The sequence below is a fragment of the Procambarus clarkii genome, chromosome 9, assembly GCF_040958095.1.
Source record: "Procambarus clarkii isolate CNS0578487 chromosome 9, FALCON_Pclarkii_2.0, whole genome shotgun sequence".
NCBI lineage: Eukaryota > Metazoa > Arthropoda > Malacostraca > Decapoda > Cambaridae > Procambarus > Procambarus clarkii.
Window position 1 is genome coordinate 10,652,517 of NC_091158.1, and position 26,615 is coordinate 10,679,131.

The window sequence follows — 26,615 nt, forward strand, 5'->3', positions numbered from 1 at the left end:
AGTTGCTAACAGTCAGTTCTGGTATAAAAAACAAAACAAAAAAACAGCGTTGAATGTAATGAAACGCCATTTTTTGGCGAGCCCTGGAGGAGCCCTGGAGGCTCCCTGGAGCTATTGGGCTAATGTGTGATATATTAGACCGGGGCATTAGTTTATGGAGTTCGACCTACCGGGACCATGAGCTAGAACCTGGCCCCTTCAGAGAGGTTGCAGGGAGCAAAGGCCATGGGAAAACACCCCTGTGATTGAGGGGTTTTCCTTATCTGCCAATGACCAGGATTAGGCACCCAGAAAGGTAGGCATAACAAAACAAACCTCATATGGTAAGAAAAGTACAAAGAAAAATGGAACAGAGGTAGAACTCCCTCCAATCCCATGGAAAAAAGGAAACAAGCAAACATCACACTCCACTGCCATGCTGCTCGTTTGTGCATCCGTTCCCTCCCCGACAGAGGGAGGGAAGGGGGGGGGAGCCCTGGGCCTTCCCATGCCGGATACCCAACACTCCAGTTTGGAAGCTAAGCATCAAACAACGTGAAACACCGCCAACCAGAGGGAGGGAGGGTTGCCAGGGAGCCTCTGGGGGCCTCACCCAGAAAATGGCGTTTCATTACATTTAATGCTGGTTTTCTGTGGGGAGCTCCTTCGGCTCCCTGAAGCTACATAACCAAAGATAAGGAAAAGAGGGACATACCCGGGAGGGGGTCGCCACAAACTTCTTAACGCAAAGTCGAGACAACTGACTGCAGCCTGCAACCCAAAACAAAACAGGAACGCCCAGAAGCAGGAACGTTTACCAATTAATGGGCGACCAGGACCCTGTTCAACCTCCAAAATTCCCACGCCCGAATATCAGCCCAAGACATGTTGCCAAACACGTAAACTTCCTAATGTCATGGGCACAAGGATAGACCACAGGCCGGCTAGAATTAATAACCCCGCGGACAGTCTGGGAGACCCGAGCCCTGGAACAGGGAACGAGGGAAACCGGATCAACCCAAAGCGCATCTCCAGCCACCAAAGCCGAAGTGCACAGATAACGGTGGAGAGCCACAACCAGACACAACATATGATGCATTCCTGGCCTGACCAACCAAGCATCAATGACCCAAGGACCCCTCGTCCTTGGGACATGGGTCAACCAGCCGTCTCATTCTTTGCCAGAAAAGAAGGAGAAGACTGCAACTGAACAAACCTACCACAAGGACTGAAAGAGCAGAAACCCCTGCGCTGGAGGAAAGCATGCAGCTCCCCAAGCCGACCCCCAGAGGCCAATGCCAACAGAAACAGTCTCGGAAAAACCATCTTGAACCGGAGGGGCCACCACAAACCGAGGAGAGGAACGATTAGAGAGCACACTGTCCAAGGACCAGGACAGCTCGGGCAGCACATGATCAGGCTGGAGGTGAAACAAAGCACGAGAAAGTCTACAGAACAGGGCAGAAGTGACATCCACCCCGAACGCAAGCTGAAGCTGCTCTGCCAGCGCGGCATAATACACAATGACGTCATTAGGCATCAAATGACTGTCTTGAAAAAGCCAAGACAGAAAGGACAAGAACTTGATCAGAAATAGAAGACAACCTATGAAGAGAGAGTAAATGACGGAAAGATCGCCAGGAAACTTCATACTGTCGCCGAGACGAAGTTCTTAGGTGGGACACCATCAACGAAGCCACCTGATCACCATACAAATGATGATAAACCCGCCTCAAAAAGACCAGACATGAAAAGCAGAGGAGGAGAAGTCCAAACCATCTGTGTACCGGACTGGTCTGACCTGCTGGAAGAGGTGGAGCCGCGAGAAATGTCCCAGGTTCGCACACCGTGCAAACAGCGCCTGGAACCAAGGCTGGGCCAGCCACCAAGGGGCCACAAGGACTACTGTACATTAGTAGGACTCTAACCAAGCCAGAACTCGAAGCAACGGCTGGACCGTGGGGAAAGAGGTACAGGTAACCCCACCTCGACCAGTCCTGCTGAAAGGCGTCCATCACGACAGCCTCGCAGTCGGAGAAGGGCGCCACAGACCAGGAGATGCCAAGACCACGCCGACATGAAGAGGTCCATGTTCAAGAGTCCGTACGTCCTGCAGAGCCAACGGAAGGTATCAGCGTCAACCGTCCATTCCGTGGACAGATGAATAAACCGTGACAACCCGTCCGCCAAGACATTGGACACTCCCCAGATATGAACCGCACGGAGAGCTAAATCCCGAGAAGCCAGCAGTATCTCCCATCAGAGATACTTGGGGCAGCCCCTTGTAGCTGCCCAAGACTTGTCCCAAGCTAAACCCCACCACAACTCCGAAACCCTATGGTGTTTGGGAGCCAGGAACGGGGAGGGAGGGAGGAGCAGGAGAACCACGCCCACCAGGGAAGGAATCGGGGAAGCGGGCAAAACCAAAGTCAAAGCAACCAACAGCCTCAATTCCGAAAACCAAAACCAAAACTGGGCAGCTCCGAGCCATTAACTGGGCAACAACAAAAACCTAAACTTCAACCCTGCCGCTGCCTGACCCTGACAGCTGAGTGGACAGCACTTTGGATTCGTAGTCCTGAGGTTTCGGGTTCAATCCCCGGTGGAGGCAGAGATATATGGGCAAAATGTTTCTTTCACCTCTGATGCACCTGTTACCTAGCAGTAAGTAGGTACCTGGGAGTTAGACAGCTGCTAAGGGCTGCTTCCTGTGGGTCTGTACCAAAGAGGAGGCCTGGCCGTGGGCATGCTAAGCCCCGAAATCATCTCAAGATCTCAAGATAACCCCTAAGATCTTCCAAAGAGGAACAGGTAACGTGGAGGACAAGTGGGGAATAAGTCCCGCAGGATTCTTGGGTCATAGGTGTCACCGACCCAACAAGCAGGACGACAAAGAGGCAAAACAGATGATTGTCACCCTGACACAAGGGCAACGCGCATTCCTCAAACTCGCACAAGGCGAGAGGGGGTCTCGAAAGACATCCATAGGCACACTGAGCCCCAACGGATTTTCCAGGACACGCAGGAGGAGGAATCCCGACAGGAAGCCCAGGCACTGGTGTAGTGAAAGCCGGTTGAACCCCGTCTAATACGGGGCAAACTGAACCCCAGGAAGCCGTGCGTGCAACCTCGAGGAACCCAGAGGAAGAGCACCAATACAACCTAAGCTAACCTAATTGGAATCTAGGCACACTTCCTCCTGGAAATAAAAAGGAGAAACCTGAAACCCTTGAAAAAACACCACAAACAACCTGAAGACAGAGAGAGTCACGGCTGCTGCGATTATGCAAGCTATGCTAACACCGTGGTCTCCAACAAGCAACAAAAAACTCCCTACCCAGAGTCAGACGGAGAGACCCACAACCTCTGCTGAACCACAAGGGTGCGGTTAATGACAAGCAACACCAACCTCAACGGGAGTGAATTGACGAATGTCCCAGGGAAGAAAACTCTGAATACGCAGGGGCAGTACCTACTAGGCGCCTAAGGAAGGGAACCCTAGACACATGCAGCCCGAGTACTCTAGAACACTAGGCAACTGCTCAAAACCACACAACAGGCACAACCACAAAGGGTAAAATCCAGACAGGAGAATGAGGCCAGCGATAACGTCTGCTCTATATGACATCAGTCGATGAACTGCCAGTGTCAGCGTTTGGGCCGCCAGGGCGGGCCCCCTCCTCCCTTCTAGGGGGGGGGGAGTCGCTAATGGGCGGGCACGCTAGTGGAGTGGACATTTTTTGCTTGTTGTTTCCTCTTGGGGGCTCTGTTCTAGGGCTCTATTCGGCTTTGGGTTGCAATGTTTTACCAGTTGGGGTTTGTAATGGTTCTCTTACCTTTCTGGGTGATACCCCCGGTCAATGGCAGACGTGACTATACTCTCACAAAGTGGAGTGTTCATAAGCCATTGCTCCCTATGCCTCACTGAGGGAACCAGGTTCTGGCTAGTAGTTTCTGTTAGGCAAAGAACTCCAATTAACTGATGATCTAGACTAATATAATGGATAACAGTTCGGTAGCTTCAGTGAGCCGACAAGGCTCACCTCAGAAAATATTTTTTAAGATGGCTTGTAGTACAGTTTAGCATGTATTTCCTGGTCATCTTTAAAACTAAGTTTTTGTTCACTGCTTTTTAAATATACAAAGTTTTTGATTTTGGCTTATTGATACAGTAGTTTTGTATGGTCACAAAATAAACAAAATTAATTGCAAAAATTAAATTGCAAACAAGAAAAGAAAATTACATAAGAATAACTACCAATAATTACTTCAGAATCAAGCCTTGAATGCATGCAAGTTTTGAAATACTTTTTAATTTTAACTTAAATTTTCTGAAAAGCAGGACATTTCATACACAGATCAAGACATGGTAAATAGGATAGAGCAGGGATGGTTCAAACATGTACACTAAAGAAAAAATGTGTTGATTGATACATGTGTCATAATGACAACACAGGCTGCTGATAGTAGAATTTTTCTAGTTAAAATTTTGTCAGACATTTCTCACATAAAGTTCTAATAAAAAATATTACTTGTTGTATTTTGTGTAAATTTCAGGTACAGGACTTTATATATTTCACAGTATAAAATTAACATATGTACAGTATTCGTGAAATTATTAGAACAATAGTCCAGTCCAACCTTCTACTTATTATTAAATACTGATCTCCAGCCACTTCCTAGTCACAAATATATTGTTCCTTTTTTATTTATATGGAATATGTTCCTGAGCTTGAAGTAGGATATTATCCAGTGTCTATACACCAGCTGCTTGAGTCGTGTAATCTGAACCTTGGGAGATAACATAACTCCAACAGCAGGCAACTTGGCACTGGATCATGCTATAGATGAGTTTTACTTTAAATATTAAAGATAAGCTTTTACACATTATATATATAATTTTGGGGACCAATTATTAATATCTAATTTCACCTTAAATCAACTTCTTGCTTTTAGAAGTAAAGATGTACTGTACTGTGCAGTATTTTTTGTTACAGTAAATGTGTTGGTTTATATTAATACTTGTTTATTAATTACCGTATTTGTCAGCAAATAAGACACATTTTTTTAATGTATAAAAAAGTGGCCTGCATCTAATGCGGCCATATTACGGACGGGAGACTGAGGCTAGGGAGCCAGACGAGAATACTGAGTAAGTTCGCTAGGCACAAAATTTTTTGCTAATAATAAAATATTGAAAGCAAGCCAAGTTATCACAAACTTATGATACATCGGTAGTTATGAAGTAAGCTCACATCATCTTACCCAGTATACATAACCCACACCTGATATACATTATTTAACAACTTTGTTAATCCTCACTTTAATAAGACTATCAAAATCCTCAGATTAGGCAAAATTGTAATTAATTTTGTCAATAAAGATGTTAATAATAATAATAATAACAACTTTGTTACCGTTAAGGGGCCGGGTGCACAAAAATATTCGTTCAAATATGAAATATAGTGAAAAAGAGTTGAACAAATCTAACAGTATTTGGCATCAGCGTTGTGAAAATTTCATCCCAGTATGTTAAGAAATGGATTTTATAGAATTTAAAAAAAAAAAAAAAAAAAAAAAAAAAAAAAAAGGCAATCAGTACTGATGATGATAATAATACCTACTAGTTAATGGAACTCATGGATAATGCAGTGATTAAAAGATGCAGGCACCTGTCCGATGCACAAAGAAAAGTACTGTAGTAGTAGTAAGGTGGGTCCACAAAGTGGATATGCAGCTGGTGCCTTCTAGGATTGTTGATTGCTACTTGGAGGGCAAAATTTCACACAAATAATAATAAGCATGTTATATTGCTGTATCTTATTATAATCATATAAATACATTACCCAGTGCCAATATCTGTTAGTTCCAACAATGTCCAACAATTATTTTGGGGGGCTTTTATTTTTGTATTTTTTCTCCTTTACTTATAATCTGATTTTGTTGTAGCTTCTACATCTTGGAGAATGCATACCCGACACCAAGAATGTGAAGTTGGAACGAAAATGGTCAACATGTAATTCAGCCACAGTTGGCAGAACTTGTGACTTTGAATTTTGTTTTGGCTGAGTTTTTACATATTATGTGCAACGTTCTTAGTTCTAAGATTTCTATGGTAGCATTTATTCATAAACCCATAGCTTTGGGGGTTAAACATTTTTGCATCTAAATTTTGCATATATTTTGAAGGCCACATTGACTATTTTTTTACAGTAAACTATACTATCAAACTAAATTTTATACCGTGAAAAATGAACATTATACGCCATTCTGAGTCCATAATGAATAAAAAATAAAAAAAAAAATTGGTGACTTATTAAAAAAAGATACTCTAATTTGAAATTGTAAATTTTTTTAATTTTGTTAATATTTTGTATTATATTTTATTTTCTGTTCATGTTATGATGTTGATCCATTAGGAAATGTTGGAGCATTTACCATGTCAATTATGCACAAAGAATTTGAGTGTGTTTGAGGAAGGCTGATAAATTGTGCACCCGGCCCCTTAAGACACATTTATTCATTATCTAAATGAAAAATTATCATAGAAATTTGAAAGGAATATTCAACTTTCATCCACCTGTCAGCCATTTGTAATGCATGAATGACAACACCACCAGAGTGCTGTGATGGTGCGTCACCACCAGGTGTGCAACCCTGGTGGCCAGATGTGGCAACAAAACATCACATCCAGAAACACAAGTTTCAAATCCTGTATAGCAATTCTCTTGCCCAAAATATAAACAACTACACCACAGCTGATCTTAGAGGAGGTAAGAGTTGTGGTACAAAAAACCACTTTAAAATAGCTTTCAATAAATGTATGATGAAACGTACTAAAATATTTTTTCCATAAAATATCCTTATAAAATAGAGGTGCGTCCTATGCGAGGGTGCGTCTTATACGCTGGCAAATACGGTAACATAATCCACTTACATTTAAGTTCCTTTGTATTATGTGTTTGAATTATCTTTTTGTGTCCAAAGCATCCTTCTATGGGAATGCTTCAGACAACTCACATATCATTTAAATATGACCGTCATCAAAGTTTACTACCATAGTTTTAAAAGTTACAGCAAAAAGTTAAGATATGTACCTATAATAAGGTACATATTTAAGCACTTCTACCTGTAAATACTGTATCTGATTTTAAAAATATATTTTATCAGAAACAATTCAAATCATCCCTGCTCCTTCCTACAATTTAAAATTGCAGTTTTCTCACCCCAAACTGGGGCATTTGGCAGATTTGCAATTACCTTTGGTGGATGACTGAAAGACTCTTGGCTATTGTTTCATATACACATGGCTATCTAGCACATGGTATATGACTTTACAAATCTTTACTGATTTTCATCATGAAGAACAAAAACTATTTTGTTACATATCACATATTAAAGATAATTTGTGAATTTTTATAATACTAACCACAATATGTCTGTAGCTTTTTCAAAAGAAATACTAATGATGAAAATATATGTCAATATATCTTTTCAAATATTACTGCCAAATATTGATACAACATAGGTATTAGGTAATATAAGTGAAATAGTTAACCTGCAATATAAATACAGTATAATATTTGGTTTAATACATTTTATTTACATTGCTGTAATAACTTTAAAGTAGGTACAGTATCAACATTTGCAATACAGTACTTATTTCACTAAACCACTTTAATATACAGTATGTATGTACGATTAACAAATTATCTTGTAATAATAATTTGTTATTATTACCTACAGAATGCACATTATTTATGATGTTAAACTGAAATGTGCTTGGAGATACGAACGTGTGTGGTGGCATGCTTTGCCATCTCTACCAATGTTTGGCAGAATCTAGCCACATTTCATAAACTTTTGCCAACATATTTGCCATCAATCATGTCCCTTTTTTATTTTTTATTTGAATTCAGTATCTCCAAGCTATGGCAGTGTGTCTTCAGGTTTCAGACTTTCAGCAGACTTCAGTCTCATCTTCAGATGATGAGTGTCTGGTTATAACCTTGCTTGTAAGACGGTCAGGTAGTAAGATGTCAGACTCCTCATCTGACAGTTCATACCATGGTTTCTCTTCCTTCTTAGAACTTCCTGAGTCTCCCTAAGGAAATAAACAAAATAAATGATTATTAAGAGAAAATTAATTTTTTTGATAAAATTGCTTAACAAACCATCATATACACTGAATAGAGTAGTACCCTGAAAATCTGAAACTTAAAATAGCCGATTTCATGAATAATCAGACTAAATCTGCCCACCAGAGTTTTTATCTTATTTTGGATTTCTAAAAATGAAATCTAGATTCCACAGGAGGAAGTAAGTAAGTAATTTTCCAAAGAAAGCACAAAGTTGGGGAGACTATGTAGCACCATCTGTGTAGCCGGATATTCAAAAGGCATTAAATATTACTCAGGATGCGAATATAAGAACAAAAGGCAAGCGATATCAGTGGTATCAGATTCACCGAAGATTTTATAAAGGGACAAATTACTCCGAGGAACATTAAGAAAGCAAGACATGTGATCATACTGAAAACTGAAATGTTCAAGTTTACACCTGTAGGTGGAACAATCAATGCAGTCAGGCAATAGGGAGTAGAACAGTGCTCTGTTAAGAGTCCAAGAGTTACACAGCCAATATATAATCAAGCCAGAGCCATTGTTGGTGGGAGATGGCCTAGTTTGCCTCCTGACCGTGTCGGGTGCCACTCTAGTGCCTTCTACCCTGTGACATCACAGATTCATGGCCCACTGATCCCACTGTTTTGATTTGTCCCAAGACTGGAGTGTTCATTTCGTGAATTTTGTTGGATATATCTGCACAATCTAGGAACATCCATGCAGGCTTCAAATGCACACATTGTGTCAGTGAAAGCATCAACAAGTGGGATACCTAAAAGAAAGAGGTCAGTGGTGACATTTGAGAAGTTGAAATAATTAAAAAGGTAAAGAGCGGAGTGCCGAGAAGTGTCGTGTGCGCTGAGTATGGCATTGGCAAGAATACGTTTTTTTACCTTCTTATGGCTAAACCTATAATGTTCGACTATTTCTCTAGAAGTGAAAGTGATAAGGTACAGACAGAGGCGTGAGGTGATGATAAACCCAATGGCAGGCTGGCTGCTTGTAGAAAAGGCACGTGAATTTAACCAAGCAATGAAAATTACTCAGAAGTGTGTATAGTGATGGATGGCTCAGAAGCTTTAAAAGCCACCTTGGCATTAGGTTCATTAGGTACACAGCGAAAGCAGTCTGCTGACACTATTTGTGATTTGGGCAGGCGGATGGGCCGCTATTTGGGCAGGCGGTGTGGACGGGTTTGGGCAGGCCTATGGGCAGGTGGGTGGATTTGGCCAGGCGGATGGGCGACTATTTGGGCGAGCAGTGTGGGTGGGCGGTTATTCAGGTGGTTATTTGGGTGGGTGGTGTGGGTGGATGGTTATTCGAGCAGGGTGGGTGGATTTGGGCAGGCAGATGGGCAGCTATTTGGGCGGGTTTTGGGCAGGCGGATGGGCAGCAAACACCGAGGAACTAGATTTATACACCCAACAGTAGGCTGAAGTTTAAGCGAGAGCCAATAACAAATTTCACTCAAATACTGGATTTATATCATATTATAGATTTTTCAGTTATATATTTAGTTTAGCAACATTATTAGGATAATATGAGCTATAAAACCAGCATTGAACATAATGAAATGCCATTTTCTGGGTGAACCATGGAGGCTTCCCATAGCTATCCAGGCTGAATGTATATGTATAACTTTCTGTTATCAGTCAATGTGCATGGAGTTCTTGCCTACCGGGGACCATGTGCCAGAACCTGGCCCCCTTAAGAGAGGCACAAGGAGCAATGGCCTATAGAAACCCCTGTGTGGTTGGGAGCATTTTATGTCTACCATTGACCGGATCTGGCACCCTGAAAGATAGGCGCCTTAAAACAAACCCCTATTCTGATGAAAATATTGCTGCCAAAAGCCGAAGAAGTGGACAGAACTCCCCAAACGAAAATTAGGAAACGAACATGACATCATCATGTCACCGCGCCGTTATCTGCACTACCCCCCCCCCCCCTTTTTGGAAGGAGGAAGGTGGAGCCCCAGACCCACACGCCGGCGATCCACCCTTCACTTCTGAGGCTGGATGTTAAAATACGCAAAAACACCACCGACCGGGAGGGAGGGAGGGATGCCAGGGATCCTCCGGGACTCACCCAGAAAATGTGGCCAGTGGCCAGGACCCTGTTTGACCTCCAAAAGCCCTGTGCTCGAATGTCAACCCAAGACATGTTGCCAAAGACGGCAGCCAAAACAGCAAACTTACGTACATCATGGGCACGACGATAGACCGCAGGCTGGTTAGCCTTAATAATCCTGCGGTCGACCTGTAAGACCCGAGCCTGGGAACAGAGAAGACGGGAAACTGGATCATCCCAAAGTGCATCCCCGGCCACCGATGCCGCGTCGCGCAAATAACGGCGGACAGCCGCAACCGGACACAAGACATGATGCACCCCCGGCCTGACCAACCAAGCATCAACAACTCAAGGACCCCTCCAGAAAGCAGCAGTCTAATTCTTCACCAGAAAAGAAGGAGAAGGCTGCAACTGAACAAACCTGCCACCAGGACCAAAAGAGCAGAAACCCCTGTGCCGGAGGAGAGCATGAAGCTCCCTGACCCGACACCCGGAGGCGAATGCCAAGAGGAAAAGAGCCTTGGAAAATCAATCCTGAACCAAAGGGGCCACTACAAACCGAGGAGAAGGGAGGAAAAAGAGCACCCGGTCCAAGGACCAGGAGGGCTCAGGCAATGCATGAGCAGGCTGGAGGTGAAACAACGCACAAGACAACTTACGGAAAGGAGCAGACTTAACATCAATACTGAACGCAAGCTGGAGCGGCTCCGCCAGCGCCGCACGATAGGATGCAACAGTATTTGGCATAAGATGACGTCCTGAAACAAGCACGAAAGGAAGGACACAATAACCCTATCAGAGACCGAAGTACACCTATGCAGTAACAGGAAAACCTGGAAGGACCACCAGGAAAGCAGGCGATGATAACCTAAAAGATCTTGATGGGTATAACCATGTCTATATCTCTCCAGACCACACAGTTGAACAGCAAAAAAACGACACAGTACTATGAGGAAAGCTAAAGGAGTTAAGAAACTTAGATGCATACAAAAATTCAAAGCTAATGATCAGGAGAGGACGGGTGATCAAGATAATAGATGGAGGAGAGGACATAAGCCTCCACCCAGCCAGGCAGAACTAACCCTATTTATCTCGGAAGACGAACAGGCACAAAACCAAAGTGACAACGAACAGCTTACTAATGTACAGAATCTAGAAGCTATCACTCAGACCAATAGGAACAACAAAAGAAATTTAAAGTACTTCTACACTAATGTCAGAAGCCTAGTGAATAAATTTGAAGCATTGTGTGCACATGCTGAGGCCGAGACTCGAGACATCATTGGCCTAAGTGAAACTTGGGTACGAGAGGACATTAAGAGAAATAGGAGGAGAGGAGAGAAAAATTCCTCCTCCCAGGGTATCATTCACTGTTCAGAAAGGTCAAAACAGCAAGAGCAGGTGGTGTATTGTTTTATGTGAAAGAGAACCTGAATACAAGCACCAATAAGGAACTGAACACCATGGGATCCTCAGAGTCTTTATGGTGCAATATACTAGCTCAACATGGTAACATACTGACAGTGGGAGTATGCTACAGGGCTGACACAGCAACAGCAGAGGAAGTCACTGATCTGCATAATGTGATCAGTGTGGCATCACAAACCCAAACTCTTATAATGGAAGATTTTAACAACGAGAGAATGGATTGGGTAAATCTAACATCACAAGCTGAAGGAGATAAATTTCTAGACCCGGTGCAGGACTCATTTCTCATACAGCCTGTGGTTGAGCCCACTCGAGGTAAAAGTATTCTGGAACAGTGAGGGCATGATCAATCTAATTCAAGTAGGGAAAAAGCTCACTCTATCATGTGATGACAATATTCTAAGATAGAATACAATTACAGAAACTCTTGTAAAGGTCTAAGATGATGACCTTCTAGATTACCATCGAGGAAACTATCAGGGGACGAGAGAGGAATTGCAAAACACCCCATGGAGGGAGCTGATAGGTGATCAGAGCATGGAAACATCATGGAAAAATTTCAAAAAGGTCATTACTGAACTCGTACAAAGATATGTGCCAAAAAGGAGAAAGAAAAGAAAGGGAACTAGATGGATGACACAACTAGTAAAATGAGCACTAATAACTAAATGGAACCTCTGGAGACGGTATAAATCCATGATGAACATCATGGATTATGAGATACAGTGTATATAAAAGGGAATTAAATGCAGCTACCCAGGAAATCAGATTAACCAAAAGAAACTATGAAAGAAAACTTGCCCAAAACATAAAGGTAGATCCAAAATCAATCTATGCATATATATGAAGTAAAATCAAAACAAAGAACTCTGTAGGACCCCTAAAAGATGAGCCTAACCAAGTTATATTAGATGATAAAAGGGCAGCAAACACTCTTAATGAATACTTTACATCAGTGTTCACACTAGAAAGATTGAACGACATCCCATCACCCACACAAATGTTTGAAGAAGTGAAGAGAATGAATTAAGGGACATACCCATTGCATGCAACACAGTCAGGAAGAGCAATGACAAATTAAAAGACTCAAAAGCCCCAGGTGTGGATGGATTTCAATCCAAAATCATAAAGGAACTGGCAAATGCACTATGCATACCACTGAAATTCCTTTTCAGAAAATCCCTGGACCAAAGGATAGTTCTTCTGGATTGGAAATATGCAAATGTTACCCCCATTTAAAAAAAAAGGCAGAAAGCTCTCGGCAGAAAACTATCGGCCGATCAGCTTGACATCACACATCTGCAAGCTCATGGAGAGAATCCTATGGGAGGGAATCATACAACATCTCACAGAGAACAATCTTGTAAAATCAATAGAACATGGATTTTTTAAAAATAGATCCTGCCTCACTAACCTGCTGACATTTCTGGAAACGGTAACCGGCTATTCAGACAAAGGACTTCCAGTAGATGTAGCTTACATGGACTTTGCTAAAGCTTTTGACAAGGTACCACATAAGAGACTGGTAAGGAAATTACAGGCACATGGAATAAATGGGAGAATACTGGAATGGATAAAACAATGGTTAAAACATAGAAAACAAAGGGTCGTGCTAAATGGGAATGAATCTGATTGGTTAAATGTGCTAAGTGGGGTCCCACAGGGGTCCATTTTGGCTCCAACCCTTTTTGTCATATGCATCAATGCCATAGATGAGAATATTACAAACCACATCATCAAATTTGCAGATGACAATAAGATCTATGGTAAAGTGGGAAGTAAAAGTGATATCCAGACCTTACGAAGAGATCTGCATGAACTCCACAAATGGTCAGATGACTGGCAAATGCTCTTTAATGTCAATAAATGCAAGACCTTGCATGTTGGGGCATAACAATCCATGTCACAACTACCAAATTGACAACACTACCTTACAACAGATAGATGAAGAAAAGGACCATGATATCAGAATCCATCATTCATTAAAAGTTGCACAACAAGTGGGAGCATCAGTGAAAAAAGCGAACCAAACCTTGGGAATAATCAAGCGTATTTTTACCGCCTAGGAAAAGAAAGTAGTCGTTCAACTGTAAGTCTCTGGTGCACCCCCACCTGGATTATTGCATCCAGGCATGGAGACCTCATCTCCAGAAAGATATAGCTGCTCTGGAGAAGGTGCAACATTGGGCAACAAAAGTCATACCAGAGCTTAGTCATCTCTCGTATCAGGAACCGTGGAGGGCAACTGGGCTAACAACCCTGCAGACAAGGTTTTACAGGGCAGATGTAATAGAAACCTTCAAAATACTAAACAATTTGGACGATGTCGATTCGGACACTTTCTTCAAAAGGTCAGATGTAACACAATGTACTACATAGGTTAGGTGCATAATATTTTGAGCAGATGCTCTTTAGTTTTATAAGCATTGTAAATAGTAAGTCATGTAACCTATACCCAGTGATGTCACTGTTTGTTGTTGTAATAAATGCTATGTGAAGCCCACATTCGTTTCTCTTCCTGCTGAATTATATCAGCGGCAATGAAGGGCATAAGTGGCACACTGTAATAAGTGTGAAGTGAACTGTAAGTGCACAAGTAAACGCAAGTGCATAAGTGTACAGTGTAAGTGCACTGTAATAAGTGAAGCAGCTATAGGCAACCTCTCAAATGCACTTCACAATATTAACTGGGAATCTGAATTCAATAATACACAGGATATAAACTCATTAGCTAACCTTTTTCTCTCCAAAACTCTAAGCCTCTACAACACTCGTTGTCCCCTCCTTACCAAACAAGTAACTGACAAAAGAATAAAAAATCCGTGGCTCACAAGTGGCATTTTAAAATCAATCAACAAAAAACATGAATATGAAAAGCAATTTAGGATTGGCCTAGTTACTAAGGAAGTAGTTAAAAGGTACTCATCAGTGCTTACCAGTATCATAAGAAAAGCTAAACTTTCATATTATGAGAATAGATTCAAAGAAGCAAATGACAACATGAAAAGTACATGGAAAACCATCTCTAATATCCTAGGAACTAAACAACACTCCCACAACCAGATAAAACTCTCTAAGGATGGCTATACTCCGTCAACCGATTTACAAATGGCAAATGAATTTAATAGCTTCTTTTCACTGGTTGGTGCTAACCTTGCCAGAAAAATCCCCCAGACTCTCACACATATCAACACATATCTCTCAGGCAGCTATCCAAACTCTCTTCTCCTCTCACCAGTCAGCCCAACAGATGTTGTGTCCATCATACACTCACTAAAAACCAAAGGTGGGAACATCAGTGAAATCCCATCCATTGTATACAAGAGAGCCTCCCATGCCCTAGCGCCACCCAGAGCTCTGCTGTTCAACAAATCCCTAGTGTCATACCTTCCCTGATATCCTTAAAAAAGCAAGAGTAATGCCAGTTCATAAAGGAGGCAATCCAGCAGACATAAACAATTATAAACCAATATCAAACCTACCCAAATATAAAAAAATATTTGAAAAAATTATCTACAAACAGCTCTACTCCTACCTCGTAAAATTCAACATACTCAGCCCCTGTCAGTTTGGCTTCCGCTCCCAAAAGAGTACCAAGGATGCAATTATTAGTCTCCTTGATATAATTTACTCAGCCCTTGACAAAAATGAGTTTCCGATTGGACTCTTCATTGACCTGAGAAAGGCCTTTGATACTGTTAATCACAACTACCTCTTACGTAAACTCCATCATTATGGAATCCGAGGCCATGCCCTGGACTATATCCAATCCTATATTAGTGATAGACACCACTATGTAGCCATCAATGATATAACCTCTCCCACTCTACCAATAACCGTTGGAGTGCCACAGGGCAGCATCTTGGGACCTCTCCTATTTCTTATATACATCAATGATCTGCCTAATGTCTCTTAACATTCTTAAACCTATATTGTTTGCTGATGATACTACCCTCATCTACTCAAACCCCAACCCACATACACTAAATAATGTTGTTAATAAAGAACAAAAAAAAAAAGTCCACTTATGGATGTCAACCAAGAAACTCACTTAACATAGAAAAGACCTACTACATCTTATTTGGAAGCAAATCAACAACGAAGCTGAAGCAATTCAGCTTCAGATAGACAATGTAAACATTAGTAATAAAAATGATGGAAAGTTTTTTGGTCTATACTCAACTTCAGCACCCACATGTAACACATAACTAAGAAAGTCTCTAAAACAGTTGGTATACTCTCCAAAATCAGATATTATGTACCTAACTCTGCTCTCATCTCATTATATTATGCACTAATCTATCCCCATCTTAATCTGCTATCAGAATAATAACAAATTCTGCTTTCAGACAACACTCAGCCCCATTGTTTAAACCCCTAAACATGCTAAACATAAACTCCCTTCACATATTCTCTTGTGTCAATTACATTTACAAAACCCTGTTCTTAAATGTAAACCCTACTCTGAAACTCTCCCTGGACAGATGTAATAGGGCCCATAATCACCACACCAGAAATAAATATCTCTTTGATATCCCCAGAGTCAAAATTAATCTGTGTAAACACTATGCAAATAAAGGGACCTAGTCTATGGAACTCACTCCCTAATGAATTGAAAAGCTGCCCAACTTTTCCGTCATTCAAAAACAAAACTAAAAAGTACCTAATTTCATCTTCATAGTTTCCTACCTTGTTGCTTTAAAATTGCACTGTATCTAGTGTTACCCAATCTCTCAATCTTTATGTACCTAATCCAAACAACTTTACCATTGTGATCATTGCTGTCTTCTTATATACACTATCAATCTGCTGTATGGTGCCTATTAATCTTGTCTAAATTACCAATCAAGCTGTCAATGCAATCAATCAGAGCTACCAATGTTCTTTAATATACCTACTAATCTCTCCCATCTCATTTTTCTTTTTTCTTGCAATGTACCTGTTATCATTTTATTAATTCTGCTTGAATTTACCTACTTAAAATTATCTGTTAGATTAAGGACCTGCCCAAAATGCTGCGTATACTAGTGGCTTTACAAGATTGTAAATACCATGCTATGTATCCTCACAAACCCAATATACCTTCTTGAATATAAATAAATAAATAAATAAATAAGTACATGAACCCAAGGTGCATCCCAAACCAGACAACACCAGCAAGCACTTAGAGAAATCAACACTAAACTCATGCAGCATGAGGCAAACAGCTGTTCAGGGTCCACTCAAGTGTGGCTTGTAACCACACACTTGTGAAGCTAATACTCGAAACAAATACCTATTTTATATTCCAAGAGTGCAACTTAACCAAACTAGAAATGCTCTGCAAATCATGGGACCCAGAATGTGGATTGACCTTCCCAATCATGTCAAAGACTGTCCCTCTCTCAACCAGTTTAAGAGAAAACTAAGTACTGTACTACCTAATAAACACCATGTAACCTACTTTATTTCCTAAATGTCAACCTATGTCTTGTTATTTTCAAACAATATTGATTAATAACCAACTTGTATAACTGCTGATATCTGCCATGTATAAACTTAAAAGAAAACTGTAGTCGTCTGTTTATTTAGTTAAAATTACTTCTGCTGTTCTGTTTCAATTTCTGCTGTTCCATCTATCATGTAATTATCATCATCATTCTTTTTTTTATCTTTTTCAATTCATTTTATGCTTTTGATCTCAATTACAGTACAGTAGTTTTAAATTTTAGTCTAAGTGTTTTCCCACATCTAGCCGAAACACTGTGCGTATTAGTGGCTTTAGGCATAGTATGTACTAGCTCTATCTATAAATCCATCATTCTATTTGTAACTAATTTTGAATGTATGTACTTTTACCTGAATAAACATTATTATTATTATTATTATTATTATAATATTAAATATAAAATAATACACAAGCAAATAGCCCCCCAGGGCAGGGTCCAAAAGATGACTGGCACTTATAAGGAAAAATCATAACCCAAAGGGCAAGAAAAAAGTTGGAAGAGCACTACACACAGTAGCACTAGGCTAATGTTAAAAAGGGTCAACTTCCTGAGCAACCTGCTTCTGATGCTGCCACCTCATGCTGATGGTGGTAGCATCAGAAGCAGTAATATTACATAATGTTCAGTAAAATTACCTAACTAATGGATGTTTTGTTTTCTGTTTTGTCTTGCTCTATCTTGTGGCTATTTCCTCAGTTAGTGATACTGTAAGTATTCTCTGCTCTCTGCACCTCTGTGAGGGGACCAGGTTTCGGCTTCTGGTCTCTGATAAGCTACTAATGACTCGCAAGGGCCTGGTGCAATTTAACAGCTGTGGCAATTTTTTTTTTATTTATATATAGAAGAATTCTTACATTCTTGTACAACCACTAGAACACATAGCATTTCGGGCAAATCCTTAATCGTATGTTCCCCGGAATGCAACCCCACCAAATCGTTTAATAACCAGGTACCCATTTTACTGTTGGGTAAATAAAGGCTACAGTTAAGGATTGATGCCCAGTAATTCCTCCCCGGCCAGGATATGAATCCATGACAAAGCGGTAGCAAAACACCAGGCGAGTGTCTTACCAACTACACCACAGGGACTGATCCAGAATGATTAGCAACAGGAAGTCACCTTGGAGCCCTCACAGAAAAGAAGCTATTGAACAAATATTGAAGGGTATATAAACATGCATAATAAATGGATGCTAAAATGAATAGCTGAGAAAAGGTTAATTTCAACAAGTCAAATATAAATGCTTGTAATAATACATTATCCTTCATACTGCAGAATAAATTTAATGCTTTAGATGTATGTATGTGAAATATATGAACAAAGATTATGCTCACCCTAGCAGAGGAACTGATGCTGGGCTGGTCTGGTTTTTTATTCTTCTGCTCGCAAGAAATATCAATGATAGCTGCTGTCTTAACATTGAGTTGCTTCTTTAGTGGCAATAATGTCAGTGAGTAATCTGACGAGGAGGAGGCTGACCCTTCCTTGCTGCTGACACTTGTGCTGCCTCCCACACTACCTTTCCCAACACTAAGCTGTCGTGCTGACTCACTCTTGCTGACATCTGAGGCATGGGAAGGAGGTGAGAGAGCTGACTCTGTCTTACTTATTTCACTAGGTGCAGGGGACATACGGCCAGCAGTGCTGGAGTCTGGGGTAGGCAAAAGGTCCTGAGTTAGGGAAAATCCCTTTTGGAGGGGGTAGTCACTCTTGAAGGGAGGAAAAGAAGAAGAGGAAGATTCTGGGCGAGATACAGAATCTGATTTGGAGGCACTGGAAGCAGGCCGTGCCACAATACCTGAATCCTCAGAGGCAGCCACACTGCGAGCTTCACTTCCAGGTTTCAACACTGTCTCCTCAGGCACAGGTGGCAGGCTTTCCTCCATAGATTCAAATTCTGGCTCAGGAGGAACTGGTGGTGCAGATGAAGGTGGTGTGGCTGGTGAATTATCCTCTGGCAGTAGCTTCCGACGAGCAGGCAGTGGTGGAGGGCTGGATGGACAAGGTCCACTGATACCAGAGTTGCTGGCAATACTATTACCATTATCAACATGTTTATCAGAGAAGGATGCACCACTGCGGGTTCTGTGCCTTGCTGCTTCTGCTTCGGGTAGGTCAGAGGGTCGAGTAGTGACTGTGGAAGAAGAAGTAGTAGTCGTAGAGGTGGTGGGCTTGCCGATAGATGACTCCTCAGAGGAGTTGCTGTACTCTTGACTAGATGAAGTGTTAGACTCGGTGGTGGTGTGGGCATCAGTGTCACCCAGGGACAAAGTAGATTCTCTTACATTGCCATATGTCTCCTGGAAGTCTCGCGCACTAAGCTCAGGCACTTTTCGCACTGTCTTAACCTTCCGTTTGGAAGGCCATCTTGGTTTAATAGAAAACTTATGGAGGAATCCTTTACGTTTGTACACAGGTGTCACTCCTCCAGATGTGTCCTTGATGGTACTCTCCATGCCCTCCCCATCGCCCAGGTGCCGCTGTCCACAAATATCAGAGACATCCGCGGCAGCGGCGCCCGGGGATGTCTCATTTGCTAAAAAGTGCTTATGGTCAATGTTGTCTGCAAGATGCAGCCGAAGATGGTGTGGATGGTCAGTGCCATGCAAAAGATCTACTTGCTTCAAACATGTTGAGTCTGCACCACTTTCACTGGATGTAGTAGTTGCCTCACCTCCACGTACTGAACTCTCTCCTTCATCATGGCGGGCACGAGGGCCACGTTTTTGGCGCCGATCATGGGGCAGACGGAGTGCCTGAGCTTCTCCACTACTGCTCTCCTCACTGGCCCGCGGGGGCGCCACTCCCCGGGGCCCAATCTGAGGGTCCAGTTGCCTAGGATTATCATCAGGTGGGGTATCACTTTCATCACTAGAAGGTTCAATTACTTCCAACACTGAACAAGAGCCACTTTCAGATGTTAATGCTAGCTCCCTTAGCCTAGCACTGACTTCCTCTTTACCTAATCTTTCTCCACTAGGTGAGTTTCCAGCTAACTGTTCACTGATTAATCCTAAACCAGGGCTCAGACTGGCATCAGCCCAGTATGGTCGCCCAGGACTTTCCTTTGATTTGGAAACTGACTTTCTTGACCTAGAAGATATTGGTGATTGCTTGTGATCAATGGTTGGATCAGGATTATCTGCTAGGTTAGCTTCACTTCGGCTTAAGTAATCTGGCTCCTGAACCTGTTCACTGTGACCAACACGAGGTGATAAGGCTTCCAATCTAGCTGGAAGTGTTTCTGAGCGTACATCAATACCGCCGCTTGCAGGGGAGCGTATTGTGGTAGATGAGATAGTAGCAGCTCGTGTGGGTGTTGAATGAGCAGGTGAAGCAGTTGCAGCATAGTCATCAACTCCCTCATACACATCTTCCTCCTCACTAAATGGGAAAAGTGAGACAAGGGATTCCTCAGAAGAGCAGAGTGATGGTAGATCACCTAGGCGGCAATCCCCTCCCTGTGCCCGAACAGAACACAGCTTTGCCCTGCATTATTAAACTATATTAGACTTAAAATTTATAACAACCAGTAATATATACTATATCTAAAAATATCCAATATAAATTTCATATTCCACCAATATTTCAAAGTTGAGCCTTATACTCCAAGGGTGAAATCTTGTAACTCCTAACTTGTCTTCACAGTTAATTGATATTGTATTTCTTGAACAGTAAAAGCAAGTGACAAGCTTTCAGATTTAATTCATGAGTACAGGGTTCAACTTGCAACCTCTGGCATGAAACTGAGAAACTTAATTTTGTACCTTTTTCTGTGGAGAGCCCCTTCGGCTTCCTGGAGCTATATCGGGCTGATGTGTATATATTAGACCGTGGCAACAGTCAATCAAAGGAGTTCTAAGCCTACCGGGGACCAGAGTCAGAACCTGGCCCCCCTCAAGAGAGGTACGAGGAGCAATGACCTAAAGACACTCCTGTGTAATTAGAAGCAGTATTTGTTTGCCATCTACCAGGTCAGGCACTCAGAAAGGTAGGAATTTCAAAACAAACTACTGCTGGTCAAAAAATTGCAAACCAAAAGCCAAACTAGCAAACAGAACTCCCCAATCAAAAACAAGGAAACAAACATGACATCACTACAACCCCCCCCTCCCCGGGAGGGGGATGAAGGGGCATCCCAGACCTCCAGCCAGCAACTCTCCTCAGTTCAAGAGGCTGTTGTGTTGGTGACGGTCGATCACTCTGGCTCCACTCTTTGCGCAGTGCTGCAGTTCAGGGTTGTTGCTCTATTTTGGTGGCATGTGAGCTAGCAGTAACACAAGAGTACTGGGGCTGCATGCACCTAGGGCTACCTTCCCTAGGTGCCCCATAAGTACTGCCTTTGCGGCCTCAGGGTTATCTTCCATGAGCCGTTCAGGAGCAGCTACCTCCGTGTGGTTCTGTTGCTGCTCGGTGATTGCCCGCCCTTGGGGGTTCATCTGGGGAGGTTCTTACTCCTGTTTGCCCTTGGGTGTAGGAGGTAGTTTCATCGCTGGCTGGGGCGCTAAGGACTCTGCAGCTGTCTGATATATGCATAGCGACCGGTTCTGTTCACCTGAAAACGTTGTGCTTTTGCGGGGGTTTTCTTTTGTTTTTCTTTTGATTTGCCTGGTGGGGGTCTGCCTTGTGTGATGGTAGGACCACCTGTAGGATTTTGGTGGCCCCTCCACTAGGTCCCCGTGCTTGCACACATCGCAGGGGTTCAGCTTTTAGTTCTTTGCTTGGTACTAGGTTTGCTTTTGGTAGCTCTGGGATAACTGGTTAGCAGTACCTCGCCTGGGCTTCCCTTAGCAGGCAGCCTAAAGGCTCTGGAAACCCCCTTTGAGGCTCAGTGGTTCAATGTAGGAGACCTCTAAGTTCCACCTCGCCTTGTGCGAACTTGAAGGGGCCCATGAGTTAGTTTTTTAAATGTTGTTCAATGTCAACAAATCTTTTCTGGGGGAAGCCCCTATGGCTCCCAGGAGCTATTCATGGCTGATATGGATACCCTAACTATTTTGCATCAGTCGATGTGGGTGGAGTTTCAGGCCTACCAGGGACCATGAGCCAGAACCTGGCCCCCCTCACAGAGGCACGAGGAGCAATGGCCCAAAGAAATGCACATGTGATTTGGAGCATTCTATATCTGCCATCGATTGGGACAAGCACCCAGAAAGGTAAGCGCCAAAAAACAAACCCCTATTCTGGTTAACAACAAAAATCGTCAAACGAGTGGACAGAACTCCCCAAAAGAATGACGTCACATGAGCCGCACCTCATATCTGTGCAGTGCTCTGCTTCCTGGGAGGGGAAAGGGGCAGCCCCAGACCCCCGTGCTGGCAATCCCCACCCCAGTTCCTCAGCTGATGGGATCGTGCACAGTCGTGTGGCTCCAGTCTTCTCTCAGTGCTGTTCATTGTCTTCAGTGCTCCTCTTACAGTGATCATGTGAGCTGGGAGTAATATTCTCAGGTACTTGGGCTGCATGGGCTTAGGGTCTCCTTCTCTGAGTGCCCTGTAAGTACCACCCTTGGGGCTTGGGGTTCTCTTTTACAAGACTCCTTGGGTCTACCTCTGTTGGCCTTTCGCTGCTTGGTGTTTGGCCGCCCCGAGTGTGTGGGGGTTTTCCTCCCTTTTTTGTCTTTGGGTAGGTGATAGTTATTGCACTGGTGGGGCGTAGGGTACTGCGTAGTTAGTTTTCACCTATAACAGCGGCCGGCTCTGTTCCCTCTGGGTACGTTGTCCACTTGTGTGGTTTTTCTTTTGTTTTTGTTTTTGCCTGGTGGGGGTTTGCCTTGTGTTCTCCCACCCTCCTTATATTAGGGGTCTTTTTGTGTGGTGGCACCCCCTGCTTCGCCCTCGTGAGTGGACACGTCCCGTGGTTTCAGCTTTTAGCAGTTTGCTTGGTGCGCCGGTTAGCAGTGGATAACCCTTAGCAGATCCAGTCTAGGGGCCCTGGAAAATCCCGCGGGGGCTGTCGGGTCCAATAGAGGAGACTCTTGTGTCCCCTCTCGCTTTGTGCGAGTTTGAGGGGTTGCTCTGTCCTCTTGTCTCAGGGCGACACTCAATGTTTTTGCCTCCGTCATGCTGCCTGTTGGGTCGGTGACACATTCGACCCTGAGTTCTGTGAGCTCTGTTGCTTGTTTGTGACTCAATTCAAACAGACTGATGACGATTTTCTTCGGGTGCAGTAGCACATGCATGGCAGGGTAGGTTTAGGTTATTGCAATGCACTCAGGTGGTCGCTTCCTCGGATGCCCCTGCTTTGCCTATAGGGACTCGGACTTGGGGGTGTTGGTCACCTCAGCCTTGGTTTTGTCTACGCCCCCTCGTTCTTCCCCTTATGTAGTTCATTCGGTTCCCCCCCCCACCTGCTTTCGGCCCCTAAGCATCTGAGGACTTCGGGGTCGGGGCAGGGTTTAGAGGTTTCTGAGACTTGGGCAATTTTGGGGGTTGCCCCATCCGGGGTAGCTGCGGAGGCATTCGAGTCTGTTCCTCTTGCCAATGCTCTGGGGTCTGACCAGTGGGCCCCTTTCCTTCCGGCTCTTTCGGCTGACCCCAGCTTTTTCTTGTGAGGCCGGGGCTTTGGAGGATGACTCGGCCCCGGGGGCCTGGAGTGGAGGTTCCCAGGGTTGGGGAGGAGCTGACTTGGGGGCCTTAGGCTCCATTGGACCCAGCCTGGATTTTCCGTCCTTCTGAGTGGGGCTTACTGTTGCAAGGAGTGAGGTTTTCTTTTCCCCCATCTGCGTATGATTTGGACTTGGGTTCTGCTCCTCCCCGGGTTCGGTTCCGTGTCCCTGTGGATTCTTCGGTTCCGTCTTTCTGGAGGTTTTCGGCTTCCCGCATCTCGCCTCCTGAGGTGCGGTTGGCCATTGAGGCTTACCTCCTGCGTGACCTGGAGTATGGCTCCATAATGGATCCTTCTTCATTCAGGTTTGGATCATCGTGTCCTTACTGGGTGCGTTATGAGGTTCCGGGGTCGTCCTGGCTTGCAGACTGCCCCTTGTTTTAGTTGGATGCTTGGGACTCGTTCTGTCGGACATGCATGTTTGAGTGGCGCGAAGCGTTGACGTTGGTCCAGGTTTACTGGGGGGGGGGGGCAATTTTGCGCATCTTAATAAGTGCCTTTTCGCTCCTGCCCTATTGCGGGATATTGGTGCGGTTCAGCTTCATGTGCAGGTACCTTCCCTGTCGGCTGTGCTTGTTGTCGAGGACTTACGTGCTTGTGGCTTTTTAGCTTCGGTCCTGCATTTCTTTTCCCCTACTGGAGCAGTCTTCGGATTGGCTTACGGAGGATGTAGAGGTGCTTGGGACTGTTCCTGGGTCTGGCCCCTTAGTCTCTGCTGCTCGTGCATCGTCTGCTCTTTTGAAGCTGTTTGCGCTGATCCTGCGAGAGGTGTTGCTACGGTTTTTTGCTGCGCGTTTCTCGTGTCGACAGGCTGTACTCGCTTCCTCCTTAGAATCTGCTTGGGCCCTGGTTCTTAGGTTGTCTTCTCCTTTTTTGTCCTTTGCCTTTTGAGGCCTCTGCGGTTGAGCATTATATTCAGGCGGCTTCTTCCACTTGCCGCCATATGTCTGAATTGTTGGTGCTCCACGGGAACCGGGGGGTTCCCTACCCGCAAGGTCGTGCCAGGGTTCGCGGTTTCGTTCGTCGGGGTCGGCCACAGGTGTTGGGTTCGGTGCTGGTGCCGCCTGCGGTCCTGCCTGTGCCTGGTCGGCACGGTGTTCGCTCTGCACGCCGGTCGGGTTCTCGTAAGGGGCAGCGGACCTTTTGCGGTTCGCCTCAGGTGGGTTTCCCACCTGTTCCCAGTTCCGAAACAGGACTGTGCGGACCTGTGGTTCATTCTGGACTTGTCCCATCTGAGTCCTTGGGTTTTGTGCCCCTCATTTCGGATGACCACTCTGTCCCAGGTCCGGCTTATGTTGGAGCCGGACGATTAGATGGTGTCCCTGAACCTCAAGGACAGGTATTGGCACATCCCTATTCATCTGGGGTTCCGGGACTGGCTCGGTTTTCTTATGGGGCGTCAGAGTTACCGCTTTCGTTGTCTCACGTTCAGGTTGAATCTGGCACCTTGTATGTTCACACTCCTTACCCAGGTCGTATTCACTTAGTTGTATTCACCTAGTTGTGCTTGCGGGGGTTGAACTCTGCTCTTTCGGCCCACCTCTCAACTGTCAATCAACTGTTTCTAACTACTACTACTACTATTATTTTATTTTTTATTTCACATCACACACACACACACACCAGGAAGCAGCCTGTGACAGCTGACTAACTCCCAGGTACCTATTTACTGGTAGGTAACAGGAGCATAGGGTGAAAGAAACTCTACCCAATGTTTCTCGCCGGCGCCTGGGATCGAACCCGGGTCCACAGGATCACATGTCCAGCGTGCTGTCCGTTCGGCCAGCCTGCCCCCTTATCGTGGTGGTCCGTCTGTGTCTGTTAGGTGTTCGGGTGTTGGCTTACCTCGACGACTGGCTGGTTTGGGCTCCCAGTCGGCCCGTGTGTCTGCTCGCCAGGGATTTGGTGCTTTCCCAGCTCGCAGGGTTCACGTTCCTGGTGAACTGGAGGAAGTTCCAAACCAGTTCCCTCCCAGGTTCAGTCCTGGCTGGGTCTTGTGTGGGACTCTCAGACCGCTTCCTTGTCTCTTCCTCTGGTGTCTCTCCTATGGCTGCGGTTCTGCCTGTGGTTGTGGGGGGGGGGGGACGGACTCCCGGGTCACACGGCGGTTGCCCGAGGGTCTGTGCGGGAACCTGAACTTTGCGATGTTGGTCTACCCGCCGGGTCGAGTTTGGCTTTGTCAGCTGTTCTGGTTCCTTCGGGAACGTCCCTTCCGCCTCTCTTGCAATCGCTGGGTTCGTCCCGCGGAGGCCTTGTGTGGGCTGCTGCATCGCCGGCTTCCTCTTCGGGTTTTCTGGGGTTCTGTGCCTTAGTGCCTACCCAAGCCCTCGCTTGATGTGTTCACGGACGCGTCATCTCTCGGCTAGGGCTTTGTGACCAGTGCTCACCTCTGTGGCAGAGGACGCGCTTTGGGTTAACCCAGTTTCCCTTCTTCCCTATTCCAGGGCGCAGGTCTCCCAGGTTGTTTGCAGGATTATTCGGTCCAGCCAGCCTGCGGTCTTTCCCTGTGCCCACACCGTTTGTAAGTTCGGCATTCAGCTGCTGTTTTGGTAATGTCCTGGCCTATCTTTTGGGCACTAGGCTTTTGAAGATTAAACAGGGTCCTGGTTGCACGTTACCTTGTTAATGTTCCTAGTCCTTTTCGGGCGTGTATAGCCTTGGGTCGCAGGTTGCGGCCTGTTGTCTCGACTTTGAGTTGAGGAGCGAGTGACGAACGCCTCCCAGGTGAGTCCCTATTCTTCTTATCTTTGGTTAAGTAGCTCCGGGGAGCCAAAGGGGCTCCCCACAGAAAACCAGTTTTGAATGTAATGAAACGCCATTTTCTGGGTGAGACCTGGAGGCTCCCCCGGCATCCCTCCCTCCCTCCAATCAGCGTGTTTTTTTTTCATGTTTTTGATACTCAGCCTCTGAACTGAGGAG

At 44.4% G+C, this 26,615-nt stretch overlaps 1 protein-coding gene across 3 annotated transcripts in view; it reads right to left on the reverse strand.

Moving 5' to 3' along the window:
* Positions 1-5,980: 5,980 nt before the first annotated feature.
* The window catches only part of LOC123766248 (uncharacterized), a 123,203-nt gene continuing 102,568 nt past the window's right edge, over positions 5,981-26,615 (reverse strand). For all 3 annotated transcript variants that reach the window (XM_045755289.2, XM_045755290.2, XM_045755287.2), the window contains 2 exons: positions 18,425-20,579; positions 5,981-8,083 (listed from right to left, as the gene is read on the reverse strand). In XM_045755289.2, coding sequence (XP_045611245.1) covers positions 7,940-8,083; positions 18,425-20,579 — 2,299 coding nt within the window. In that variant the 3' untranslated portion in view covers positions 5,981-7,939. The remainder of the gene's footprint in view (positions 8,084-18,424; positions 20,580-26,615) is intronic.